Source organism: Lepus europaeus, chromosome 10 (assembly GCF_033115175.1).
Source record: "Lepus europaeus isolate LE1 chromosome 10, mLepTim1.pri, whole genome shotgun sequence".
In the NCBI taxonomy this organism is placed as follows: domain Eukaryota; kingdom Metazoa; phylum Chordata; class Mammalia; order Lagomorpha; family Leporidae; genus Lepus; species Lepus europaeus.
In genome coordinates this window covers 109,060,471-109,087,611 of record NC_084836.1, presented here as the reverse complement: position 1 = coordinate 109,087,611, position 27,141 = coordinate 109,060,471, and the positions used below count along the sequence as shown (strand labels likewise).

At 43.8% G+C, this 27,141-nt stretch overlaps 1 protein-coding gene across 1 annotated transcript in view; it reads left to right on the top strand.

Annotated features, from left to right (window-relative positions):
* The window catches only part of PTPRT (protein tyrosine phosphatase receptor type T), a 787,789-nt gene that overhangs the window by 624,578 nt on the left and 136,070 nt on the right, over nucleotides 1-27,141 (top strand). Inside the window, exons 13-14 of the mRNA XM_062202558.1 lie at nucleotides 755-890; nucleotides 14,360-14,389. Coding sequence (XP_062058542.1) covers nucleotides 755-890; nucleotides 14,360-14,389 — 166 coding nt within the window. The remainder of the gene's footprint in view (nucleotides 1-754; nucleotides 891-14,359; nucleotides 14,390-27,141) is intronic.

Genomic DNA, 27,141 nt, shown 5'->3' with positions numbered 1-27,141 from the left:
AAAGCTCCTGGGAAAGCCTGCCCTGAACCTTTATCAACCATGTGACCTTTACCAGCTTCCTTTGGTTTTCTCATCTGTAAAAATAGAGAAATCAATATCTACCTTTGGGAATGCTTGTTGGGAGGACTGACCAAACTAGACTCATGAAGTCACCCAGCACAGTGCTGAGAGTAGGTGATGTTGCCGGTTCCCTCCCTGCCTTCCTCTACCCAGAAATGAGTCAATGAATAAGGACTTGGTAGAACTTGTAGCATTAGTATTTAATGCCAAAAATGGAGATAATCAGTTGTAAGTATTTTCTAACTCCAAGCAATTTCCTTTAATAGTCTAAATTTTCACCTTACCATTTATAAAAGGAACAACACATTCTTTCTCTCTTTAAAAATCCAGTGCCTTAACAACTCACTTCTACCATTCACCTGAAAGAACAAAGTAGGTTTAGAAATAATTCCATGTACCCAAGAACTCTACATGGTTGATCCTAGAGGAAAAGGATGTTCCAACCCAGAAGTTACCCTGGACAAGGCATTTAATTTCTCTGCATGTCCGTTTCTTCATTTGCAAAAGAATCCAATAATAACCCTGACCTCACAAGAAATTAACCCTGAAAAGGGATTGAGTAGAGAAATGTGTAGAATGTTCTTAGTACAGTGCATTTAGTTATCCCTCATTACATGAAGCTGTTGTCATGGTCATTTGATAGTCACATTATGTGAGCCTTTTCAGCATCTTTCTCCCTCTCTTCCCATTCAAGGTGCCTCCACCCAGAATTCTAATACCGTGGAGCCGGAAAAGCAGGTGGACAACACCGTGAAGATGGCTGGTGTGATCGCTGGCCTCCTCATGTTCATCATCATTCTCCTAGGCGTGATGCTTACCATCAAGAGGAGGTGAGTCTCTGCCCTGCCCTGACCCCAGCTGACCCCAACACTGCTGTGTGACCAGGGCTTGGTGTCTGAAAGGTGTGTGCTACCAGACTGGTGAGTGGCCCTGAGAGGGCCACTTTGTTATGGGGCCAAGGATCCCTATGACTGGGCCACTGTTAAATGCTTTGGGATCCTGTGTACTGTGGAATGACTCGTCTTGGAGTTAACTGCTCTTTTGTGGTTGATCGTATCATCAAGACCACTGAGCAAGCCCAGGAACATGAGTCCAGAAATACCCTTGCAGAAAAGTGATGCTTCATCTTTCTCACACCCATTTGTTCCTAATTTCCATTGGTCAAGTAGTAGCATCCCAAGTTGTCTCTGCACAACAGAGTCACCAGTGAGGTGAGAGTCTCAAGGGACTCTCCCATCCCAGGCTCCTTCCTCCTCTGTGTCCTGCAAAACCTCCCCACTTGGGTTGTGGCTGTTCATCCCTTTTTGACAGAGTATCTCCCTGGGCATATCTGGCCAGCTTATGTGTTTTCTAATATTGTCTGTGTGTTTTTCAAATTTCATTGCCCAAGACAGCAGAGGGTGGAGATTCCTCCTTTATTCCCAAGATCACTATGCCAGCATCTTCTGGTTTAAGAAATGTTCACAAAGTTTGAGGGTAACACAAGGGAATTACAGGGAGTAGAAGGAAATAAACAGGATGACTGTCAGCTCTCACCATCCCTAGGGTGCATTCCTTATTCCTCTAAGTAGGGAGTCCCACTGACCAGCTCTCCTGAGGCCCTGCCTGCCACCAGGGAGCCACACCGACTTCCCATCTCTGTATATTCTCAGTTTTGTTTCCAGAGCTCCGGCCTTTCCACTGCCCAGTCTGCTAGAGCAAAGCAAGCATTTACCCACATAACAACAGTATGTGCTTCACATGCCCTACACTCCCTGGAAAGAACCTCCTACATCATTAAATAAACTAATTCCTGAACCTGAGGCTCTGGGCTTGGTTACGCACAGATTTCAGGGCAGCCCCAGGAACAAGGGCTAGGGACTTGTTTCCATGGGTAGGATGAAAAGCACACATGAAATTTGTTCCCCACCAGAGAAAGTATGCCAAAGAGACAGAGTGTGCCAAAAACTACTCCCAGCTTCTGCTGTAGAAGCTGCATAAATATTAATGCAGAAGATTGGAAAAAACTAAAAAGCAGTCTGCCCATTTCCAGTCCTCCATGACTCCCAAATGCTGGGGTTCCTACTACACATGCAATCAGATTTTTCTTGGCCGTGTAGCTGCTGGAAGGTCCCCATGTGTCTATCCCATGGTTCTGTTTTGAATCAGCCAGAGTTCCTTCTGGCCAGGATATCTTATAATTGGGACCTTATCCTTTCTTGACAACTTTTGTCCAATAGGATCACTCCTTTTCTCAAGCTCCCAGAAGAGTGACTTAAGAGTTAATGTTTTCATCTGGTCTCTGATTGGGGGTTGGAGAGAGTAAGGGAAAGAGAAGGTATTATGTTAACACTGGGTATGAGAGGCCCTGAAAGGATTAGCAACAGCACTGTTCGTCATATCATCATTATCATTGATAAAGCATGGCACGTTTAATGTCTCAGTGACTGGGAAGCTGCTGTTATCTGAGGTGGCATGTGAGTTTTAATTTCTCTGGGAGCAGTGAGCACATTGCACATGTGAGACCATTGCCATGTTTCTTAGTGCCGTAGATGTACTAGAAACAGGTGGGATTGTCCACCTGGAAAAGGGAGCCAATTGTAACAGCACTGAATACCTCTCTGATAGACCTGAAATTTTCTTATTCTTTCCCTGGGATTTGTAAGTCAGATATGCTCTTCCAATTTTGCTCTTTCTAAAGCCTGGCTTACCCCGCGTCACCATCATCTGTGAGCTTGTGAAGAAATTTCACTTCCTTCTCAACAGCTATTTCTGAAACGTGTGATTTTGGGGGAGGGAGGAAAGGACTTTCTGTTTTCAGGGTGGGAGCAAGTACACAGTGAGTCTTTTGTGTGGTTTTAACCTCTTCTGAGGTCTTCCGTCATCCCTCATATCCATAAAACCTGTTCACCCGATCCGACCAATAGGTGTTATGTTCTTGTGAAGAGACAAAATTCAGACATCGTGGCATTGAGGGGAGGAGAGAGACGGTGCTGATCACTGTTTACATATACAATATCTTTTGGAGAAAGCAAGACATTTTGCTGGCCTACTTGATAGGAAAAAGTTACAGAGGAGTGTGGGGAAGGAGAGGAGATGGGAAGAGAGGAAGGGAAAATGAGGAAGAGAGAAATTAAACATTAGCCTTTGTTCTACTAACTTGCAGTGTCTTCTGGCATAGTGACAGCCCCAAAGGACAGCGAAGGGCATGGGGAATGCCTTCGTGCCTGTGCCTATCTTGTGACTTCAGACCTTAGATAAATATGGAGAAACTTCATGGGACAATTGAGTTTCTTACTAACTTCCTGCTGGCCAGATTGCTGTCTACAGCTACCTAGAAGCCAAAGATCATAAATGAAAACAGTAGGCAAATTGCCATAGCTCAGGATCCTAGTGTCAACATCTGTTCAGCTGCCACATATGCTTCCTGGATCTGGGTGCTCTCAGAGGTCAAACGCCTGCTAGGCTCACTCCCCTGGTTAGAGCTTACCTGGTTCTTCTCCTTGCCCTTCATCTTCCATCCACTGGTTCATTCCACAGATGGCACAACATTCAGGGCTGAGCCAGGCCAAAGCCAGGAGCAAGAACTTCTTCAGGACTCCCATGTGGGAAGCAGGGTCCAAGTACTTGGACCATCTTCTGCTGCTTTTCCCAAGCCATTAGCAGAGAGCTGGATTGGAAGCAGAGCAGCTGGGACATGAACTGATGCCCATATGGGATGCCAGTGTCACAGGTGGTAGCTTTACCCACTGTGCCAGCCCTGTGAAGCAAGATTCTTTAGCACTCAGGACTGATCTAGATCTCTCCACCCCTTCTTACTTTTTAAAGAAAACCTGGGCAACTTTTAGGAATATATTTTCCAAATCAGTACCACAAATCGTTCTAACCACACCCATCTCATCCCCTCCTAGCTCTTCCTCATACAGGTCTCAACATTCTGTCAACCGTGACTGGCCTTGATGTCCAAACAGTAACTTTTCTAAGAATGTATTTAAGGTGTCTTAAGTTTGAAACATGAGCATGTATTCTGAGATACAGATGCATCTCTTGTTAAGCATCGATTCTCTCTCATTGGCAACTATCCTCCAGTAGCTCCCAATATAATGGATGCAGGCATCTTGTAGGAAAAACAGTGTCTTTTCTCTGCTGTCGACCCACAACCATCAGCATGGCGGACTTCCATAATTCCAAAATGTGTGGGAATTTCTCCCCACCAGCAATCATGGGGTCAATTCTACACCTTGATTGCTAATCCCATTCCATTCTGACACTCTCTACCTGGAACTAGCATCATATCCCACCCACAACCCTTTTCATAGAGTGATTGATTAACTGACTTGAAAGAGTGAAAGGAAGAGAGAGAGAGAGAGAGAGAGAGAGAGAGAGAGAGAGAGAGAGAGAGAAGGAGAGAGAGGTGCAGAGGTCTTCCACCCACTAACTTACTCCCCAAATACCCACAACAGCTGGTACTGTACCAGACCCAAACCAGGAGATATGAGCTCCATCCACATCTTCCACTTGGGAGACAGGAAGCCAAATACTTGGACTGTCAACCTCTATCTTTCCAGGTACATTAGCAAGAAGCTGTCTTAGAAGTCAAAGAGCTGGGATTCAAAGTTTCCCAAGTGGTGGCTTAACCAGCAGCGCCTCAGTGCCTGCATCTACCCCCCTATTTTAGATATTAGTCACAAGCTCCCAGTTGTTTTACCTGTGCCAGAATTCCTACAGCCCCCTCCTTGGTTCAATTAGTTTGCTAAAGTGGCTCACACTTGGGGAAACACTTCATTACATCTACTGGTTTACTAAAAAGAGTATTTCAAAGGATACAGATACATGGTTAGGGCTGGGTGTGGGGGATTGGGCATTCATTGAGCTTCTATGCCTCCTCCAGAAACCTCCACATGTTCAGCTCTCTAAAAGCTCCCCAAATACTGTCATTTTTTGATTTATGGAGACTTCACTGCATAGGTATGATTGCTAATATACTGAGAAACTCACCAAGGCATTCTAGATTCTTCAGCAATCCTTCCTCAAAGGTTTGGAACAGGACCTCTCTGGAGTAAGGAGGGTCTTGTATCCTACTGTCTGAATTTCTGTGGTCTGCCTTGGGGTATGGGACTTGTAAGCCAAGAGCCATGGACAAAAACCATACCTTCTGGGAATGAGAACAACTGGGTCCAAAGTGTTGCAGTCCTGTTTATTGGCTGTTAACCTTGCAGAAGCAACTTAATGAATCTCAGCCTTTGCTTTCTCTTGTATAAGATGTGGCCACTGGCATGGGGCTGTTTTGAAAATCAAACGGAATAATGGTTGGGATAGACTTTATTCCTTGTACCTGGCTGAAAAATGATAACATCAGTGGGGATATTCATCTCACACCTGAGCAACAACTGTACCAATTCAGCTGCAAACCCATCGTTAATGTTAATAGCCATGTTGCAATCAGTGCTCACTCATTTGCCTAATTTGTTCATATTCCATGTAAGCTGGTGCCACATTCTGATGTTAATCTTCCTTATACCATAGTACAGATGGTCTTTGAATACACCTTTTTTTTTTTTTTTTTTTGAGAAGAAGAAACTGAAGTTCTGTAAGTGTACATGTGTTGACCAATGTGTTAGGCAGATTTGAGATACAAACTCAGGCTCTGTGACCCCAGAGTCCATGTTGCTAACTTTCAAACTGTCAGTCCACGGAGACTGGAATGAAAAGAAGCAAATCCTAGAAAATAAGAAAATCCTAGACTAGGATACAGATGACCCAGATTCAGATTCCACTTTTCCTCTCTCCCTTGTTTTTCCCCCATTTTACTGTACTGTGCCATCTCCCTAGAATGAAGTATCCTGACATTTCTCTTCATCTGCAGAGTTCCCATCACTCTCTAAGGCTCAGCCCCAGGTTCTCCCAGACGGGAGGACTCCCAAGTACTAACTGCTCAGTGAAGTCATCCCACAGCCCCCACCCCAGGAAGATCCAAGGACAGTCCTGTGCAGGCAGCCACTGTGCCATAGGCACACGTCTCCATTGTGTGTATTTACACTCCCTGTTGGTTCTTGCTGACCTCAAGACAGAAACAGCCTGCAGAGGTGGGGTCTCCTGTTTCAGGCTTCTCTTGCTAGAGCTCCCTTACTGTGCATCATCGATCCCTGGATATCTGCCTTGGAAACCACTCAGGCTTTTCATAGTCAAATCAAAATCACTTCCTGAAGCATTTCCAATGTATTTTCTTCTAACAGTTTCAGAGAAGTTTCAGGTCCTATGTTTGGGCCTTTAATCTATTTTGACTGATTTTTGTACGTGATGGGATAGTGCCGAGCTTTATGATTTTGCTTGTGGATATCCAATTTTTCCACCCTCATTTATTGAAAAGACTGTTCTTTTCCAGATGTAGGTTCTTAGTACCTTTGTCAAAGATAAGTTTGCTGTAGATGCATGAATTCTGTTCTAGATTTTCTATCCTGTTTCACTGATATAAGGATTTGTGTTTATACCAACACATGTTGTTTTAAATACTGTGGCTTTGCAATGTATTTTTAAAGATAGGTAGTGTAAGGCCTCCTGCTTTTTCCATTTTGCTCAAATCTATTTTGGCTGTTAGGAGTGTTTTTTTTTTAAGCTTCATAAAGTCAAAAAAAAAACCATTTATTTGAGATGTAGAATTACAGACAGAAAGAGGTCTTCCATCCACTTGTTCACTCCCCAAATGACCACAATAGCAGGAGCTGCACTGATATGAAGCCAGGAGCCAGGATTTCTTCTGGATCTCCCACATGTGTACAGGGGCCCAAGAACTTGGACCGTCTTCCACTGCTTTCCCAGGCCATGGTAGAGAGATGGATCTGAAGAAGAGCAGCCAGGACTCGAACTGGCACCCATATGGGATGCCTAGACTGCAGAAGGGGGTTTAGCCCACTGCACTACAGTGCTGGCCCCTTCATACAGATTTTAGTAGAGTTTTTTTTTTCTAGTTCTGTGGAAATTGTCATTGGCATTTTGATAGAGATTTCATTGAATGAACTGGAGGTTGTTATAGTAAATGAAATAAACCAAGCACAGAAAGATAAGTATCACATGATCTCAGTCATCTGTAGAGTATAAAAAAGGCTGATCCCATAGAAGTCAGAAGTGGTTACCAGACACTGGAGAGGCAAATGGGGAGGGATGAGGAAGGGTTGACAAATCTGAACAAAGTTACAGTTGAATAGGAGTAAGAAGTTTGGGATTCTATTGCACAGTAGAATTACTATAGGTAATGTTAATGACTATATATTTCTGTATAAAAAGTAAGATGATGGGATTTTATGAAAGTTTCCACCATAATGTTAAATATTTGAGAAGACAGATGATCAATCCTGATTAGGTATTATTTGAGAAGACAGATGATCAATCCTAATTAGGTATTATGTAATATATACATGTATTGGAACCTCACCTAGTACACCATAAGTGAGACCAGTTTTTAGTGTTTGCTAAAGTTTTTTTTTAATAAAAGAAATTTAAAGGAAAATTAGAGATGGACCAGGAAGTTTTTAGCAATAATAGAAAAGAAGTTTGCCTATTCCCCAACCTAGTCTTATATTCCCATATTGACAAGCACTACCTCTTATCTCAGATATCAACCTGGACCTTCCAAAGCTGCACCGTTCCACTCTCTCTTCCTCTTTCCCCTCTCCCTGTGCCCTCTCCCCTCCCTCCTCTCTTCTCTCTCTTCTCCCTGCCACCTGCCGCCTTCTGCCCCTTCCCCTTTCTCCTTCTCCTCCCTCTCCCGCCCTCAGCTGCCTCCTCTCTGGGGCAGACTTTAGCAGACTCTGCACCATTCCTCCATTCCATCATCTACAGTGTAGCCAGAGTAATGTTTCAAAACTGAGACTTGGGCTCCCAAACCTATAGTCTAAAATTCTTCGTTGGCTTCTCTTCCCCAGCACTAATGGTTCATGGGGTGGAAGTGAGGGAACAGCACATGTTTAAGTCATCTGGGGAACTTTGTCAAGCTACGCTGTCCCCCTGCCCATGGTATACTCCCACAGATCTGCTTGTAAACTTTCCTTCCATGCCTGTGTCCCTCAGCCCCATGGGGCCAGATATTACCCATGCTTAAGGTATAATTCAACCCACTCTTGGGGCCTGCACTGTGACTTAGCAAATAGAGCTGCCACATGCAGTGCCGGCATCCCACATGGGTGCTGGTTTGATTCCCGGCTGCTCTGCTTCCCATCCAGCTCTCTGCTATGGCCTGGGAAGGCAATAGAAGATGGCCCAAGTCCTTGGGTCCCTGCACCTACATGGGAGACCTGGAAGAGGTTCATGGCTCCTGGCTTCAGATAGGCCCAGCTGCAGTGTTTGCAGCCATTTGGGGAGTGAACCAGTGGATGGAAGACCTCTCTCTCTCTCTCTCTCTCTCTCTAGTTTTCTTTCTTTCTCCTTCTCTCTCTCTCTCTCTCTCTCTCTCTCTCTCTCTCTAACTCTGCCTTTCAAATGAATGATCAATCTTAAAAAAGCTACTCTCTTCCAGTAAACCCTTTTTAACCTCCAATCTAGACACAATCTCTTAACCATCTGCTTCCCCTCCCGCCTTGAGGAGGCCTGCTTTGTGTCTGTCATTTGTATTCACATCTTATCCCCTCCACTGGGCCATCAGCTGTCCAATCTGATTCATCCTTGTCTCAAACATGCCTTGCAGATATTGGGAATTCCCTAAAAACATTTTGAATGGAAAAGCCCAGTGAAATTAGAACAGATGGAGCCTAGGATCAACACTCTGTCTCTTGTAAAAGACAGCTTCACTCAGAACACAGGCCGAATATCAACAGTGAATATCCGTGACAAACCAAGTCTTGAGTAAGGACATGATAAGGCCTGAGGACAATATGGGAAATACATGGCATGTTCTGGTGTTCAGGAAATATACATATGGCCTTCAAACTGTTCATGGAAGTGTTTACTATGAAAAAAACTATGTATAGAGTTAAATTTTTTTTCACCAAAATAAACTTCTTTTCCATTATATTTTTCCACACATTTTTTGAAATACCCTCATATTATTTATCCTGGAAAAAATAGCAAGGCAATTGGAAAGTTTCACTATTAAGTAAACTATAGGAACCAGGACACATTATATAGTGTGTTACAGAAAATAGAAACACATAGAGTTTAAGGAAACTAATACGTTGCACAACGGAGTGTCATACTTAAGCAATCTAATAATGGAGTCCACAATCTTAAATATCACCTGCCCTGGATTAGATATAAAACAAGATCTGGTGAGATGTTAAATTGTGCACATAATTTTGAATGGTTCATTAAGGCGGGAAAACAGACAAAACAAAATGTGTGTCATCTTTTGTCTACCCCCTTTCTAAACTGCTTCTTACTACACACCCCAAAAAGTGATGACAACTCCTTGTGTTTGCTGGGGCAGCAACTCACTTGGAAGTCTAAATCAGTATTCTCACATTTAATCACCTGTTGATTCTGTCTTCAAGTTCACCCGTTCTCCACCTTCATGGTCAGTGAAGAGGATCCTGCAATAGCTCTTGTCTCAGTCTTCATCATAGGTTCTGTGGTCCTGGTTCCTCTGACTTTATCCTCATGCTCCTGTAGGAATCATGCCTGCAGAACAAGTGTTTGGCCACTTGAGTTTTTGGATTTTCCCTAAAATACCTTCCCCTCTCCAACATCTGAATTCACTTTGACTCCACAACTCGGGCATCTCGGATCCTGGTCCACCTTCCTACTTTCCCTCCCCACCTGTGCTCCTGGTATGGCCCACGGCTCATTGTGTTCTGAATCAGACAACTTACCACACTTGAAAAGGATATAGCTTTGTGATTACTACATAGGCTCTGTAAGTCATACTGCCTGGATTCTAACCCTTGCCTTGCCACTTACCTGCTGTATAAATTGGGCAAGTTGCTTAACCTCTCTGGGCCTTACTTTCTTCCTCATAAACAGGGATAATGATGCCTCATAGGGCAATAATTAGATAAAATAGTGTGCATGATGTACTTGGAATGGTATCCAGCATGTAAGTGGGCTCTGTTTAAGTGATAGCAATTGTCATCTGTTTTATAATTTTCTTGTCTGGATCTTAGACATAGGGGCTATAATTTTCTTGTCTGGGTCTTATATCAGACATCTTATATTTCATTTTTGTTTTTCTATATCTAATACTTGGAAGAGACAAGGATGCAGTAGGCCTTCAAGAAGTTTTTGCTGCATTAATGATGGATGGATGATGGATGGGTTGTTGGATAGATGTGTGGATGAGTGGATTATTAAGTAATAGATGGATGGATGGATGGACGGATGGATGGATGGATATGATATGAGTTAGATGGATGGGAAGATGGTCAAATGAGTGGCTACACAGACAACTTATTCCTGTTTAAATGGTTTAGAACAAAGAGAAACTGCCTGAAGTCAGTCTTGTCAGAGAGCTGGGAAGAAGGTTCTGCAGTATGTGATTTATTAAATTTAGGGTTATTTATTTTTTATTTTTTTGTCTCCTAAGCGCAGCTGTTTTCCTGCTCAGGATTTTTGGTTTGAGGCAATCTGTTACTTGCAATATCATGGTATCCTTGTAAATTTAGACCTTCAGTAAATCTTTTTCAAGGCTTAGAGAAAACACGCTTATAACCCGTGTTTTGGTCACAGAGTGAAGACCTGTGATACTTGCCCTGAAAGGCTTTCCATTGAATTGGGAAAAGATGTTCAATTAATGGAAGTTTTTCAGTTACCTCATTCTGGAGTTGCCTTTAAGCTGTGCAGGGGTAGCACTGGCTTTAGTGACACCCAGATCTCTCAGGAAAGCTCCTTGGAAGAGGCCGTCTGTGGTTTGTAGGTGAAGGAGAAGGAGGAGAGTGTGGCCTGGGCAGACATGAATCCTGAAGTTTGAGACCAGAAAAGCCACAGGATCCAAATGTCAAATGGAGCCTGAGACTTAACAGGTGGTGTGGTGGCCGCTGACAGTGAGGTACTGCAGCTTAGCAAGGAGGCCTTGTGTTGGGTCCAAAGATGCACAGCAGCTGTGACCTGGTGAGCAGCAGCCTTGTATTTCTCAACCAAATGCAAATTGGCCAGCTTGGAAGAGATAGGGCACATGGCCTCTGAAGGCCTGGCTCACTGCATTGCTGAGCGGACATTCACTGTCCTCCTTCCTCAAAGGCAGCACGGACTAGTGGTGACAGGCATGAGCCTTGGTGCTATGAAATCCAGGTACTTGTTGTGTGACCCCAGGCAGGTGGCTTCACTTTCACCCCTGTTTCCTCACTTGTAAGGCAGAGATGATCATAACACCCATCTTTCGGGGTAGTTGTGGATCGTGTAGGAATACGTAAGAGGAGGAAAAAGCAATGCCCGGCACACACTAAGAGCTGCAAGAGCGTTTGCTCTTATTCTGTGATTTTCATTATTCCTAAAGAGGTGGACACTTTGTTCCTGATGACCAGAGTAAGAAGCAGCAAATGTTTTGTCTGTAGATAAGGTAGAAGCATAAGCCACTCTTTATTGTGCCTTACTATAGTCCAGTTGTTCAGATGAATACAGTCTAGCATTAATTTAGAGGAATGAAATTTAAATACTTACATATGAGATTTAAATACTTATGTATCATATATAAATATCTAATATTCATCTAAATTAGATATTTGATGAATATAGTCTGATGTTAGTGCACACAGTGACCCTTGAGGATGTGTAGTCATTGCCTATAACCTCAGGATGGAGAGAATAGGAATCAGAGCTGTTGAGTGATTTGCTCAAAGCCACATAGTGGTGGTATTGAGATGGCAGGGCTTATCCTATTTCCCCTCTCCCAAGTGGTTGAGCTGTCTGTCAGTCATCTATCCCATCCATCTTAGCACATGGGTCCAGGAGCAGAGGTCCAAGGGGGAGGAGTTCCCTTGTCCAGAAATGTCATAATGAGCAAGTGAAAGAGTTGGGTTTGGGATGCCAGCTTCTTGGTTCTCAGCTCAGTGTGAACACAGGTGTCTGTAAGTCTTTGATGGATTCTGAGCTTTCTGCCCAAGAGAAAGCTAATTTCCAGGCACTGAATTATCTAGCAACAAAACAGGAGTAATGGTCTTCTTACATCACCAACCTATGTGGCTGATGAGGGGGATTTGATGACTTGTTATGGGATACTCCAGTTTCTCATCATTACGGTCCTGAGTTTTTCACACTATTTTGTCATCTAGGGGCAGTGTTCACTCAGTGTGTGATACTGTTCAGCTTCTGGCTGGCCAGACCTTGCTGCACTTTGGCTTACTTTCTCCAGCTCAGCCTCCCAAGGGGACATGGGGCTCCCCTCCCACCATGCCTTCTTGTGTCTCAGAGTCACTTTCCTTATGGGACAGTACAGTTTGGCTTTGCCAGTAGCCCAGAGAAAGCCTAGAGATGACCCCACATTGGGAGCTTCTGCCTGAAGGTGAAGTTTGGGGTCCTGAAGATTTGCCCTCATCTCCACAGTCATAAAGACTGCATCTTCTTCTGACACGAGAACAGGGTGAGGGTTATAGTTAATCAAATAACTCAAGATGGAAGGGAGCTATTTTCACTTACCTTGATATTTGGAAGTTGAATTACCTAGCGATTTTTATTAGTCCACAAAGGTATTACTTATTATCAGTGTAGGTAAAGCTGATGTTAAGTAGAAGCATTTCCATTTATTTTCTTTTTTTTTCCCAGAAACCCTTTATTTAACTTATACAAACTTCACGCATTTCATAAATGCAGTTTTAGGAACACAGTGACTCTTTCCTCCCTACCTGCCCTCCCACCTGCTCTCCCATGCTTCTTCCTCTTCCCTCTCCTATTCCCATTCTTATTTTGAAAAAAACTGTCTATTTTCTTACAATGTGAGACAAAGTCACAACAAAGGCAATATCATGGACTTATTAGAGATTTTTATTGCTCAGAAATCAAGAACTAGTAAGGATGTTAGAAAGAAACTAAAAGCAATGATTTTCAGAGTGTAGAATCCTTAGCCATGTTCGATGTAAGATGAAACTCGAATTTATGAACCAGATAAAAATGGAGATGCACTGGCCTTGCTGGGTGGTGAGGGAGCAGCAGCCTCACCTGCTCAGTGTCTTCATCCTGTGTTGCAATGAGGTTGCTCAGCAGAACCCCCCAGCCGTCTGGAAACACAATTTGAAAACCACTGATCTAGTTCAGTCTACCTGAGGAGCAGATGAGGACATGAAGGCACAGAGTTAATTCAAGTTAGAGTCTTTCAGACTGAATGTTGATATTCCTCTCTCTCAGTACAGTGTTCTTTCTTGATGAGGTTGAACTGTGTTCTAGCTGTCTACTGCTGTGTAACAAATGACCCCTAAAGTCTAATGGCTTGTGGAACAACACTGATGTATTTTGCTCCTGAGTCTTAACGTTGGGCAGAGCTTGAAGGGAACGACTTGTTTTTGCTCCTTGATGTCAAGGGTCTTAGCTGGGGTAACTTGATTAGGTGGGGCTGGAATGGCTGGTAGCTGGCTGGACATTTATTTCTCTTCAGTGTTGTAGCCTCCAGAAAGTTATATTTCTTGTTTTATAAGTTTATTTTTTTGTTTCAATTTTTTTTTAACATTTTGGAGAAAGTTAGATTTTTTACATGGCATCTCAGGGACCCAACAGAGAATTCCAAAGACCCAGCTAGACCTGCAAGGCTTTATACCTTGCTTAGAAAGTTCAGAATATAATTCCTACCACAACCTATTCATCACACAGAGCCTAATACAGTGTGGGAGAGTGCTACAGATGGGCCTACATACTGGGAAATATGGATCCTTGAGCCATCTTGGATGCTTGGCTATACAATTTCCTTGATTTTGGAGTAATGTTATCCAATAGATTCTGATGTGCTGTGACCAGAAATAAGGGATATGGAAGGAGCTATTGTGGTATTGCTTAGATCACTATATAGAAGAATGGTTGACTAGTTTTGGGAGAGCACAAAAGCTGATCCTGTATGCACCCTCCAAAAATTTATAATTATAAGGAAGCTTGTTTTAGTGGACCATGAGGAAAGACTTTCAACTGATGAAAGCATCTAGCGTGAAACTTGGCTTCCTCTGCCTCTGATTAGATAGCGAGTCTCCCTGTTATAGGAGAGGTCTCCCTTGTTTCTTCTGCCATTGAAAGTGTCTGATTCTCAGCCAAAATGATTGATGGACAAACTTGCATCTTCCTGAGCTTAGGGATGCTAAAATAATATATGCATTTCTAAGAACCAAGATTTCCTATAAATCTAATTCTTGTTTGTTTGTTTTTTTCTTTTTTCCCCTTTTTGGACATTTCCTTCATCTGACTGCCCATCAATATATAGAAGAAATGCTTATTCCTACTCCTATTACTTGTAAGTATCGAGCTGGTGTTAACTTTGCTTCGTACCCTGCAAGGGAATCTGTAGCATGCATTTCCTGCGCCAACCAAGTGTCTGTTGGTTTCTCATATCCACTTCTGTCTAAGTCATTTGCAGCCCTGTAGTTTCTATTTTGCATAGATGTTTTCCATTTGAAAATACATTGTCATTGTTAAAGTTCGTTGTTACATTTCTGCCATCTTAAATTTATTTTTCCTATTTTTGGAGCTGAGAGGGACTGTTTCTCCTTTGTGAGTGTAATTTTTGAGTTAGAAACCCCTAAATTCCAGAAAGACAGGGGGCTCGTTTTCATGCAGGACTTGCACATGTAAGACAAAAATCACAGATCTCAGCAACTTCTACATCCACTGTGTCTGTCCAGGAACAGGTGACCCTGGGGGCTCAAAGATTAGAAAGTTATTCATTGTCTGTTTCACCTATTTTGTGACTACAGCAAATCATGACGTTTTAGAACCAGCCTCATAGGTGATAAAAACATCTAAGATCTTTTCCTTATCTGTGTGGTGTTTAGTATTAGTTATCTCGTGTTATCAGTGCATTTTCCTGGGATTTGAAGGTGACAGCTGACTCAGTTGTTTGTTACACTTACTAAACAAAGATGATGATTATTTACAAAGCAAGGATTTTCAAATATAAGGGTAAAAGAGAAGTCTGTACAATGGAGCTTTGATGATGAAAATTAAGAAAACCACTGAAGTAGTCCCATATTCCTTATATGCACTTTCCATTTTTAGAATTTGAGGTCCAGAGAGAAGTATATGAACTTACCATATACCCAGCTAGTGAAAGATTGGGAGTAAGACTAGGAATGCCTGGCTCCTGGTGAAGTGTGTGGCTCACTACTCCATGTCTTCCCTCACCACTGGCAAGTCCAGGCTTAGAGCGAAGCCATGCCTAGCAATGATCATCTGTTGCAGCTCCATAGAAGAAGATGGAACCAGTAAAATGGCTGCCCTATTTGCCCTGCTTGGCGTTTGGTCCATGGGTCTATAGGGCCAAGCACTGAGCAGATAAGATACTGGTATCACCTACGTCATGTCCTATAGGAACGAAAGAACCCCTGACACCAAAGGTGGAAATACCATTCTTTCATTTTTTCACTCATTCATCAACAAACATGTGCTGGACATGCCCTATATGTTTTGGACAAGGAAGATGGAGAAATACCTAGGACTCTGAGCTTCATGCTCACGCATAAAGTCAAGTAATTGAAATGTCTACTGAGAATTCCTAAACATATTCTGGAATAGGAGCACCTAGTAGAGCAACTGGTAGTATGGCAAGAGACAGTGGTCAGTGTACTTAGACATGACTTTAGCCTGTAATGAAACAAAAATTCTGATAAGCAGCAACAGTTTCTGCAAAGGCATGGAGCTATGAAACAGTGTGGTCTGTTATTGGTGCCAAGAGCAAGAGCTTGAAGACTGTGCGGCTTTTTGTTTAAACCCTGTCTCTCTCACTCACTGATTGTACAGCCTTGATACGCTCACTTGATTACATAGCCTTGGCAAAATTTCTAAGCTCTTTTAGTCTCCTTTCTCTAACCCTAAATGGGAATAATAGTGTATAATTCATAGAGTTGGCTTGAAGAGGGAATGAAACGATTTTGTAAAGGGCTTGTCACAAAGTTGGCACTCATGAAATGTTAGTTCTCTTTACTTCCCACTTCAGTGTCCCCAGGGGTCATGGCAATAATGGCAACCTGTGAGAATTCAATTGGTTTTCCAGGGGTTCTTATGGCATTGGTGTACCATAGCAGGTGTGAGCATGCAATATTTGCATGCAGTGTGGTCATCACAACCTCTGGGTACCTCACCCCTTTATATTTCTTCAATGTATGCAGCATTTTCTTTATTTATACCATGTGCTGTGCTAGAAACAGTGGTGGGATAAAAAATGAACAGACTGTGGGATGGGTATTTGGCCAAGCAGTTAGGAAGCACATATCCCACATTGGAGTGCCTGGCTTCCATCCATGGCTGCAGCTCCTGACTCAAGCTTCTGACTAATGCAGACACTGGGAGGTAGCAGTGATAGATCAAGTAATTGGGTTCCTGCTGCCCACTTGGGAGACTTAGACTGAGTTCCTGACTGCTGGCTTCTGGCTTCAGCCCCAGCCTTGCCATGGCCAGTGTGGGCATTTGAAAAGTGAACCAGCAGAAGTGAGCTCTCTCTTTATCTCTGTCTCTCATCTCTCTCTATCTACCTGTCTCTCTTAAATAAATTTTTAAAAAATGAGCCATGTGGAAGTGCAGGAGGTAGATATGCAAATACTTGTATTCAAGCTGCAGTGATAAACAAGGTCCTTTCAATTGGTGCAGGCCTGGAGTTCTATGTCACCAGTCAGAGTATGAAGCTCATTCTAGCAGTAGGATACAAAACCTCTGGATGGGGCACAGGACTTCCATGTAAGAGTCATAATTTTGTATCTATGAACCCCTGAGCACCCTTGAGTGTTATATTTTGGATGTTACTATAGAGTAATATTCCGCCTTCTACAGAGAAGTCTTAGGCAGTTAGATTTTCTTCTTGAGCACCATATCCCCATCCTCAGCTTCCACCAAGTGTTTGTGGTAGAAGTCATCCCCTAGATTTAAGGGGACTGAATATATAAGATACATTTTATAGTCTAGGCAGAAGGGGAGGTGAAGAAATTACTGCCACCTGTACATACATGAAATAATCATAGTAGCCCAGTCTCTTAGGTACTATTATCAATATTTAATGGAACAGAAATTTTTCAGAGAGGTATGTCAATCTCCCAAAGCCATCCAATAGCAGATGGGAGGGGAAAATGTGTTATCTTAGAAATAGAACTGTGGTAGAGAAATTGTTTGGAGCAAAGGATGAATATGACTCTGGTGTGCTAGGCTGAGAATGTTGGAACTTCTAAGCAGAAATGTCCAATGGGACCTTGGAAATGTAGACACAGTTTGGGGTGGGAGATGCATGTTGGGGAGCCCCCTCATAGAGAGAGGGCAGATGAGAGTACAGGGTGGATAGAATCAGATACGAAGAAAGAGTGGCAAGTGAATGGTGGGCTAAGGACTGAGGCTCAGGAACAGAGCATGGTTGGAGATTCAGAAGAGGAAAGAAGCTATCAAAGCAGACTGGCAGTATGAAGGAAACTATAAGAACCCAGGAGAGAAGGCCAGTGCAGAAGGAAGAATTGGTGGGCCATAGCAGATGCTACAGAGGAGGTGGAGACTGTTGGAGTTGTCCTGACTTTGAGCCATCAAAATATCTTGTGCAGGTTATAGAGCAGGGGTGGGAGAAGATCTCACCCACCTGGGGGTTCACAAGGATGATCACCTTTTTTTAACTCAGAGGCTGGAAAAACATGAGAAACATGTGATTTGGCCACTTGAAAGATCAAAGTTTTGGGCGCATGTGTAGTTGAAGTGGAGAAGCCTGGGGGGGAAGGAAGAGTTGAAGGTGATGAAGATGGGGTGGGTGGTTATGGAAAGACAGCTCATAGGCATAGGCAAGGTCGGGACAGGAAGCCTAGCAGGGGGAAAGAGAGGTCTTGAGAGATCATAGGATTGAGAGTGGCATAGAAATCAAGAAGAGGGAACAGGAAGAAAATGACAGTTTCCACATTCTCCAGATTAAAAACTATAGGTCGGTGCCGCGGCTCACTAGGCTAATCCTCCACCTGTGGCGCTGGCACCCTGGGTTCTAGTCCCTGTTGGGGCGCTGGTTCTGTCCTGGTTGCTCCTCTTCCAGTCCAGCTCTCTGCCGTGGCCAGGGAAGGCAGTGGAGGATGGTCCAAGTGCTTGGGCCCTGCACCCGCATGGGAGACCATGAGGAAGTACCTGGCTCCTAGCTTCGGATCAGCACCGCACACCAGCCGTAGTGGCCATTTGGGGGGTGAACCAATGGTAGGAAGACCTTTCTCTCTGTTTCTCTCTCTCTCTAACTCTGCCTGTCCAAAAAAAAAAAAAACCTATAATCCAAGTCCTAGTGTAGACTCTGAGTGGAGCCTTGAACCCTTGCTGTTTAGCGTGTGGGCAGCAGACCATCAGCAAGAGCTGGGAGCATGCTGGAGATGTAGCAATCGGGGCCCCAACACAGACCTCCTGAATTAGAGCCTGCACTGTAACAGGATTCATGTGCACATTATAGTGTGAGAAGCTGGAGGTTCAGTTGTCTCATCCACTAAATAGGAAAAATAACACTCTCCTCCCAGGGCACCAGGCCCCTCCAAAATTTCCATAAAAGACAAAGCCTCCAACACACTTTGGGAACTAATCTGTTCAATGAAATCTGTGTTCATTCATTCAACAAATATTTGTAGAGGACCCACTACAGGCCAGGCAGTCTTCAAGGTTGTAGGGATTCAGGTGTTACCACAAGTGAAAATCCTTACCCATGTGGAGACTTTAGTGGGGTAACAAACAACATATAAAAATAAATAGCATGTTACAAAGTAGTAAGAGTTAAGGAGGAAAATTGAATAAACCAGAGAAACAGAATATAAAATGTGGATGGGATAGGAGCAGATGAATTTTTTTGCCCAAAAATAAAAAGGCCCCTAAGTGACCTCTCTCATTGAAAAGATCCACACCCAAGACTAGGGGTCCGCAAACACTTTATGTAAGGAGCCAGATAATAAATGCTGCTGGTTTTGTATCTACTCAGCTCTGACATGGTAGCATGAAAGCCATCATCGGCAGTGTGTGCATTAATGAGTATGGCTGTTTTCTAATAAAACTTTGTTGTGTAAAATCAGACCCTGGGACACATTTGGCCTGCAGGTTATAGTTTTACATTCCTTGCCCTAGAGAGTAGGGAGAGAATAAGGATCAAGCTTTCTCCTGCTTTACTGAGCTTGTACAGCATGAAGGATCCTGTGCTTGATGTTGTAGACACAAAGGTGAATGAGGCACACCTTGTACCAGCCTACAAGGTTGCAAAGTTGAAAAGAATTACCAGTCAGCTCCTACTCTGTGCCAGATCCATCAATGTGTACAACAAGCCTTGTAAGATATACATTATTGAGTTTATTTGATTTGGAAGTTTGAAGACTTAACTATATCCTGCATCCAGAATGCAGCAGAGCTCGGATGTGAGATCAGGACTGCATGCCTGCCAAGCCGTGTCCATCCTTCTCACCAAGCCCTGCACTTCACATGATGGAGGGAGTCATGCCTGGACCATGTACTTGGAAATTCCTTGGCCAGCTTGCATGAGATCCAGGATCTAAATGCAAGTCTGTCTGCCTATAGTGCCTCATTTCTGTGATGGTCATCAGTGCCTTGCTAGGAACAAGAAGTGGTGGCTGTTCTGGGTTGGCAGGGAGGCTGTGGTCTCTGCTGTCCTGGGTTGTCTGGGTTGGTGTGCTTGCTCTCTCAGGCAGTGCTGCACGTTGGACACCTGCTGAGGGTGGTCAGAGCTGAGAGCACTGGGCTGCTGCATCAGAGGTCACCAAGGAGTTGTTAGAGTGAGAAGTGGCCAAAAGAGTGTTCATGAACAGGGTATACAAAAGATCAGTGAAAACTGAGCCAGGGTAGAAGGACCTGGGGACCATGGATACAGGAGAGTCTGAGATGAAGTCTTCATTGTCTCTCCTACACACACACACACACACCCCGCAGTGTGAGGACTAGATCATAATGCTACATCTGCCTTTCACTGAAATTGTTTTCACGTGAGCAATCATAGACCCAGCCTGAGCCCGATTCTTCATCTGCCACGTGGTGATCACAGCAGTGGCTTCAGAGCACTATACCAAGTGGCAGTGAGAAAGTGTCTATGTATTGCTGCTGGAACACAGTAGGTATTTTGCACAAAGCAGCTATTATTCTTCCTATTCTGAGCTGATTGAAATGTTTCCGGAGAAATCCTTTTCTCCTTTCTTTAGCAAACCGCATTTAACAGCTTCCTTTCTTCAGGACTTGTCTTTTTCAGGGATATTAAGAGTTGGCGTGTGTCCACAGGTTAATTTAGCTCAAGGTGTGTGATGGGCATGGTAATTGTTTTGAGCAGAGACATTTCTAGTGTAGTAGTTCTTGAAAAAGCGCTAAGATGTTTACCAACTGTTTCGGCCATGAAAGAGCACTTAAATGCTTCACTTACCTTTCGACAGATGCCTGTGCAGGTGTCATGGAGGTGGAAAACCATGACCTGGCCAGCTCTCAGTGTGTGGAAGCTCCCCGAGACTCCAGGACTTTTCCCATATCCTTCCTCTCACCCCTGATTTCAGCACATTAAAATCCTACATCTTTTTCCAAGGTGCAGATCAAATGCTCCCTCCTACAAGAAGTCTTCCCTGACTCCCTCCACCGGTGGGAATGTCCTGTCCTCTGAACTCTCACCACAGTTACTTCATATCATGGGCAGGGGCACATATGTCTTTTTTTTTTTTTGACAGGCACAGTGGACAGTGAGAGAGAGAGACAGAGAGAAAGGTCTTCCTTTTGCTGTTGGTTCACCCTCCAATGGCCACCGTGGCTGGCGCGCTTCTGCTGGCGCAACGTGCTGATCCGAAGGCAGGAGCCAGGTGCTTATTCTAGTCTCCCATGGGGTGCAGGGCCCAAGCACTTGGGCCATCCTCCACTGCACTCCCTGGCCACAGCAGAGAGCTGGCCTGGAAGAGGGGCTACCAGAACGGAATCCAGTGCCCTGACCGGGACTAGAACTTGGTGTGCCGGCGCCGCAAGGCGGAGGATTAACCTATTGAGCTGCAGCGCCGGCCACACATATGTCTTGAAGATGTTTCCTGTCCACTAGGGTTCTCACCATGGTGCCACCACACACACAGTGAACTCCCAGTAAATGCACGTGGAATGAATGAGGGAACGAGCTAGAAATCAACTACATAACAACTGAAGTCAACAGAGAGATGCAATATTCTTAAGAAATTAAAGAGGGGCAGACACTGGGCACAGTGGGTTAAGCTGACACTTGAGATGCCCACGGCTCATATCAGATTGCCTGGTTCAAGTCCAGCCTCCGCTTCTGATCCAGCCTCCTGCAAATACGTGCACTGAGAGGAGCAGTTGATGGCCCAAGTGTTTAGGTCCCTGACACCTACCTGGAAGACTCAGATGGAGTTATGGGCTCCCGACTTCAGCCTGGCCCAGTGCTGATTATTACAGATATTTGGGATTTGGGGAGTAAACCAACAGATGGGAAATCTCTCAAAATCAATCAATCAATGTCTCTCTCCCTCCCTCCCTCCCTCCCTCCATCGCTCCTTTTCTCCCTCTTTCCCTCCTTCTCTTTTCTCCCTCCACCACCTGTTTCTGTTACTTTGCCTTTAAAATAAATATATATGCATTTTTTTAAAATGACATCTTTTTAGATAACCCCCAGATATTGTACCTTCCTTACTTCTCTGCAGAAAATTTTTGCTCCTTTTCTGACTTGAACAAGCTGCTTAACTTTTTCTAAGCCTCAGTTTCCTGATAAGTGAATCAGAGATTTTAAAATTCATACCTTACAGATCTAATAGGCACATTGTTACATTGCTTATAAAATGCCTAGCACATAGTAGGACCTCAACCAGAGTGAGACTGCTTCCTTGTCCCAAATACACATGCCTTTTCACATCATCAGCTGCTGCAAATCAGTTATCATTGCCTCAATAAATTTAAAGAGGCATTTAAAATGATTATATCAAAGATACTCAAAAATCATTTTATGTAATTCATCAGCCACTTTGAATAAAAATGAAGAAAAAATAGGACTGGAAGAAAACCATTTAAAGATGATAAATATCAATTACCAAAAGCTGACAGCAAACATGTTGACAGGTGAAAATCTAAGGCATCAGCATGCAGTCATGACAAAAGTGGCTTCTCTCACTGCCACTGCTTGTCCAAGGGAGGACCGCGGTGAGAATTCTGATTCCTGGGCCCCACTGCCAGACCTGGGAATCTGCACTTGAACAAGCACTCAGGTTATTACTCTGCAGGCTCGCACTGAGAGCAACTCCCCTAAGATTGTCACTCACCCTGCTGTACCTACCACTCTCGCCAAGCTGTTCCTTTTTCCCTGCAGTGTTATCCCCTTCCTGTGCTTAGGAAATTCCGGTATCTTCAAAAGGGAGCTTTACTGTTCTCTTACTCTGGTAGCCCTCTCCAGTTAGACCACATCCACAGAACTGGGCTTGTATCTTTGTTATTGCACTCAGCTTTCATACGTTCAGCCACTGACTTACTCATTCATCGGATGTCTCAGATTCTGCTACCTTTGGAATAATTATATAAATGTCGCCTTTTGGACAAGGACCTGTTTTTATTGATCTTTCATTTCCCAGTAGTACCAAGAACTAATTAGGCACATAGAGCTGTGTTGATGAGCTGAAGGAAAACACCCGATGAGTTTAGTACCCTCTCACTGAGTTATAGTATTCTATCCACTGAGAGTTAGTTAATATGCATTTTCATTTCTCTTAGCATACGTTGATGGTGGACTTTCAGACCACCTATTTGGTAGTTTTATTTTGACTTTGGGTTTAGAAATATTGTATATGTACTTGCTTGTCACAATTATAAATGCACAAAATGAATGCAAGCTGTCACAATGATATAGATATAAATGCCCTGGGCTGGAACACGTATACAGATAGATTTGGATAGGGATTGTGACAGAATGGATGCTTTATTGTTTACTCCGTTGAATGAGACCCTAAGCACATCACTCATGAATACCAAACAGAGCAAATCTATAAGTCAGAGGCTCTGTCACCTTAATCAGGGAAAATACAAATGAGTGTTTCCTCTCCAAAGGTGGCAAATGGTGTTTATACTGCAATTGAACGTCTATACCTAAATTTAAGATTTAATACCAGCCAGGTATTAGTGATGCTTTGAGTTTTAGATCAAAGATCTGTCTGTGATTCTAAATCTTTCTACTCTGTAATTGTATTTGAACTTCATGAAGAAAATGAGAGCGAGTCGGGGAATTATCTGATGCGAGAAAGAGGTGGCTGAAGTGTGGTCAGGGAGAGCATTCCTGTGAAGGCTCATAAATGAAGGACTGTCTCCCCCGACGTGCTAGCATCACTGCCAGCGACAGCTCCTGACTGATGGTCCCTCCCGCCTTCCCGTTTAGAGGGGCCTCACCCAAGGTCACATGATGGATGGTCAGGACAGAGGGTGAAAGTCACCACCGCTTTGCAGAACTTCCCGGGGGGTTCCCTCCCTTCCCCTTGTCTTCTCTTCTTCCCACAGCCGAGGCTTTCCCCATCCATCTCTGCATGTCAGTCTTTCTCCAAACCCAATGATCAGGGGACCACCTCTGTGACTCTCCCATTGGCTTGTCTTCAGTGTGGCCATTGGAGAAGAGTGGTTTTGAGTCTGTGTCCCTCCCCTGAGCAAGTACTCTTCATCATCTATGGGCACATTGGATTCAGCTAGTTGGAGTCATTACTCTGTTGCCCTTCGGTGATGGGTAAACTAAAAAATTCTCCTTGAGCAGTTGTTTATTTACAGTATTTGCTACTCATCTGTGCTTGTGCTGGGTATGAAGACCACGGGGACCTTTCTACCTAGCTCCTACCTTGGGGAGTTCCACGTGTAGCACAGAGAAAACTGTAGTAATACTCTTCTGCTGAACCCAGCAGAAAAGAAAGCTAGGGTCAGAAGCACCCGGTCAGCGGCAAGTGTTTGGTAGTGGACTTGACATGCCTCTTGGGATAGCTGCAACACATGTAAGTGTGTCTGAGTTCCAATCCCGGCTCTGCTTCTGAATGCAGATTCCTGCTAATGTGCACCTGGAGTGATGTGCAGCAGGTGATGGTGCTAGTACTTGTTCCCTGTTACCCATGTGGGAGATCTGGATTGAGTTCCAAGCCTCTGGCATCAGCCCGGCCCAGCCTTGGCTATTGCAGGCATGCAGAGTGTAAACAAGCATGTGAAAGAGGAATCTCTCTCTCTCTCTCTCTCTTCCTCTCCTGCTCTCCTTGCCTTTCAAATAAATAAACAATTAAAACAAGAAGTGCCTAGTGTGTCTCCAGGACAGACATGCTTTACTTCTGGAACGTCTGCCTTCAGCAAGCATCCTCAAAGTGGAAATGACTCTTGTAGCTAGGGCTGTAGCAAAGATAGGATTCTGAGACGCACACGCTGGCAAACGCCTTTCTAAGTGTTTCAGCCTGGTGCGTTTAATGGAAGGAAGTGCTTTAGTTAAGCCCTGTGATGTTGATGATGATGATAATGGTTACATCGTATTTGTATATAGTGCTTTATCTCTTCCAGAGTGCGTTCCCACTTATTACCAAGTTGTTTGGTTCGGCTTGGAGGTATTTAGCAAGATATTATTAGATAGATGAGTGTGCAGAGCAACAAAGAGCCCGGGGCATCCTGGCTTCACGGTTTTAAAGAAGTCACTTAACTCTGTCAGCTTCAGTTTCTCATCTGTAAAATGGGAGTCAAAACATCTACGTTTTGTAACATCCTTGGCGCTTAAATGGCATCCTTTTTCATTCATAAACATTTACTAAGCAATTTCTTTGTGCTGAGCACTGAGCTGGGGCTTGAATATTTAGACGGAAATAGCCTTCCCTTAAAGAGCTCATACCTTCCAAAGGACCTGTCCATGTTAGCCAACAGCTATAAAATGATGTTAAAAAGCATGAAAGAGGAGCAGTGAAGGCACAGAACAATGTGAGGAAGTCACTGATTTTGCTTTGAGGAAAGACACTATGAATTAAAGGGCCCATTAAATTTCCTGGTATAAGATAGATGCAAGGTACAAGAAAGCACACATCCATTCACTTTAATCCTTGGCTGCACTATCCTAAAACACACACATACAGCTTTGTTTGTATAACTAGTCTGACTTTATGCTAGGGGAAAAAAACTTTAAAAAGGAACAGAAGAGAAAGAAAGGAGTGCAATAGAGAGGAAAATAAAGGGGCGGGGAGAAAGCTTGAATCCTAATTCTATTAAGCAGCTGTGGATCCTAAACTCTCTGAGTTTCAGTTGCTCATCTGTAAAATGGGAATGGTAGTGTACAGCTCATTGGATTATCTTAAGAAATGAAACACTATGGTAATGTGCCTTGGGGATTTTTGGCTTTCACTAAATAATAGAGTTGAGTTAGAATATGGCAATGGCTGGATGTGCTAGGGTGGAGGAGAAGGGAGATACCAGCTGTAACAATGGGGCAGAAGTTAAATGCAGGAAGAACTTGTCAAGTAGAATGGAGTAGGATAATTGTAGATGGCAGTTCTTTAACTTTACAGTGTTCTCTCTGGGTGCCTGGATAGGACCCCCTCCCCTTGGCATCCAGTCCTGTTGGTATCAACAACATAGACCAGAGTTGTATGATGGCCCCATCCAGAACCACAAGAGCAGACAGACAATGTCATTTTTACACGGAAAGACTGTGTGGACCAGAGAAAGTGCTGGGGTTGAAGGCGAGAAGGCATCCATGGCCGTTTACTCATAGGAACTAGAGACAGGCTGGTCTCTTGGAATGTGCTGCCAGCACCTTCTTTGGAAAGATCCAGTGCAGGAAGAGACCATCAGCGCTGGGCAGTCCCTCTGGCAACATCACCTCCTTTCTGTGAACAGAGCTCAGGGAAGCTGGTGTATGTTTTAGAGAGAGCGTCTGGGTGGCAAGAGAACCACAAGCCACAACCTGTAAAGAAAGGTTGGAGAAAAGAGATCTGGGGTTGTGCCTTGACTTTGAGACAATCCCCAGCTTATTCTAATCTGAAACCTTAGGTGAGAACCAGGATAAGAATCCAGGGCCATCACTAAGGGCCTTTGGAGGAGCAGCACGTAGGCTTCATCTGGCTACTTCACGCAGCATCTTGTTGAGAATTCAGTCCCACAGGACCATCAGAAGGATGTCGCTTTGATTGTGATGGTAGAAACTGAGGAGGGCAAACTTCGTGGAAGCCAGAAAGGAATTAACGGAGTCCTCTCCATGTTTCCAGACTCTGTTGATAAATGTGTAGAGGCCATTTAAGGAATGGCAAGAATACCACCACCCCCACCCCCACCCAGCTCACATTCAAATAGTGTTTAATTTCTTGCTGTGATCACACCCCCTAGTGGGTTTGGTGCCTTGGTGAGTAGCAAGGCCCATCAGCCGTGATGAATCTCCTGAGAAATGTTTGTGGAGAAGCATCTCTTCATCAGTGAAGCCTCAAGGAGCTCAGGAGCTCAGGACTCTCGCTGATGAAATCTCCTTTTTAACAGAATAAAAGAACATCGGCGGAACTGCTTTCCAGAGCAATTTTTCATCCCAGCGGCTTTGAACCATTGTGCAAAGCACTCTGAGAGGCTGGAAATTGGTGGCTATGTTACAGCCACCCACGTTTTTTAAGTGGGAGAATGGAAAGATTAGTGTGGTCAAAACTCTTTTTAATGGGAGACTTGATTTTTGTAAAGAGCGAAAATATGGTCTTATGAAGGCTATAAACCCAATTGAGCCTCAAGCCTAAAGAAGGTTTGTTTTGTCTTGGAAAACAGTTTAGTGGCAATGTACTCTTTTAAAAATGGAGCAAACCTAAGAGAGTTTGGTTTTTATTTTGTTTTATTCTTCCTTCCCTGTGCCATTTATGATTTAGGCATCTACTAGATGAGAAGAGAACTTTTGGTGAAAAAAAAATCTCAGCTTATTATAGGAGTTCATGCCATTCCTTTCTCTTACCTTTGTTTTCGATAGCAAAACTAATAAGAAAGGTTGAGATCTAAGGTTTTTCCAGGAAATGCATGGCTCAATTAAAGTGCATAGATCAAATGAATTATTGTGCGGGTGTTTAC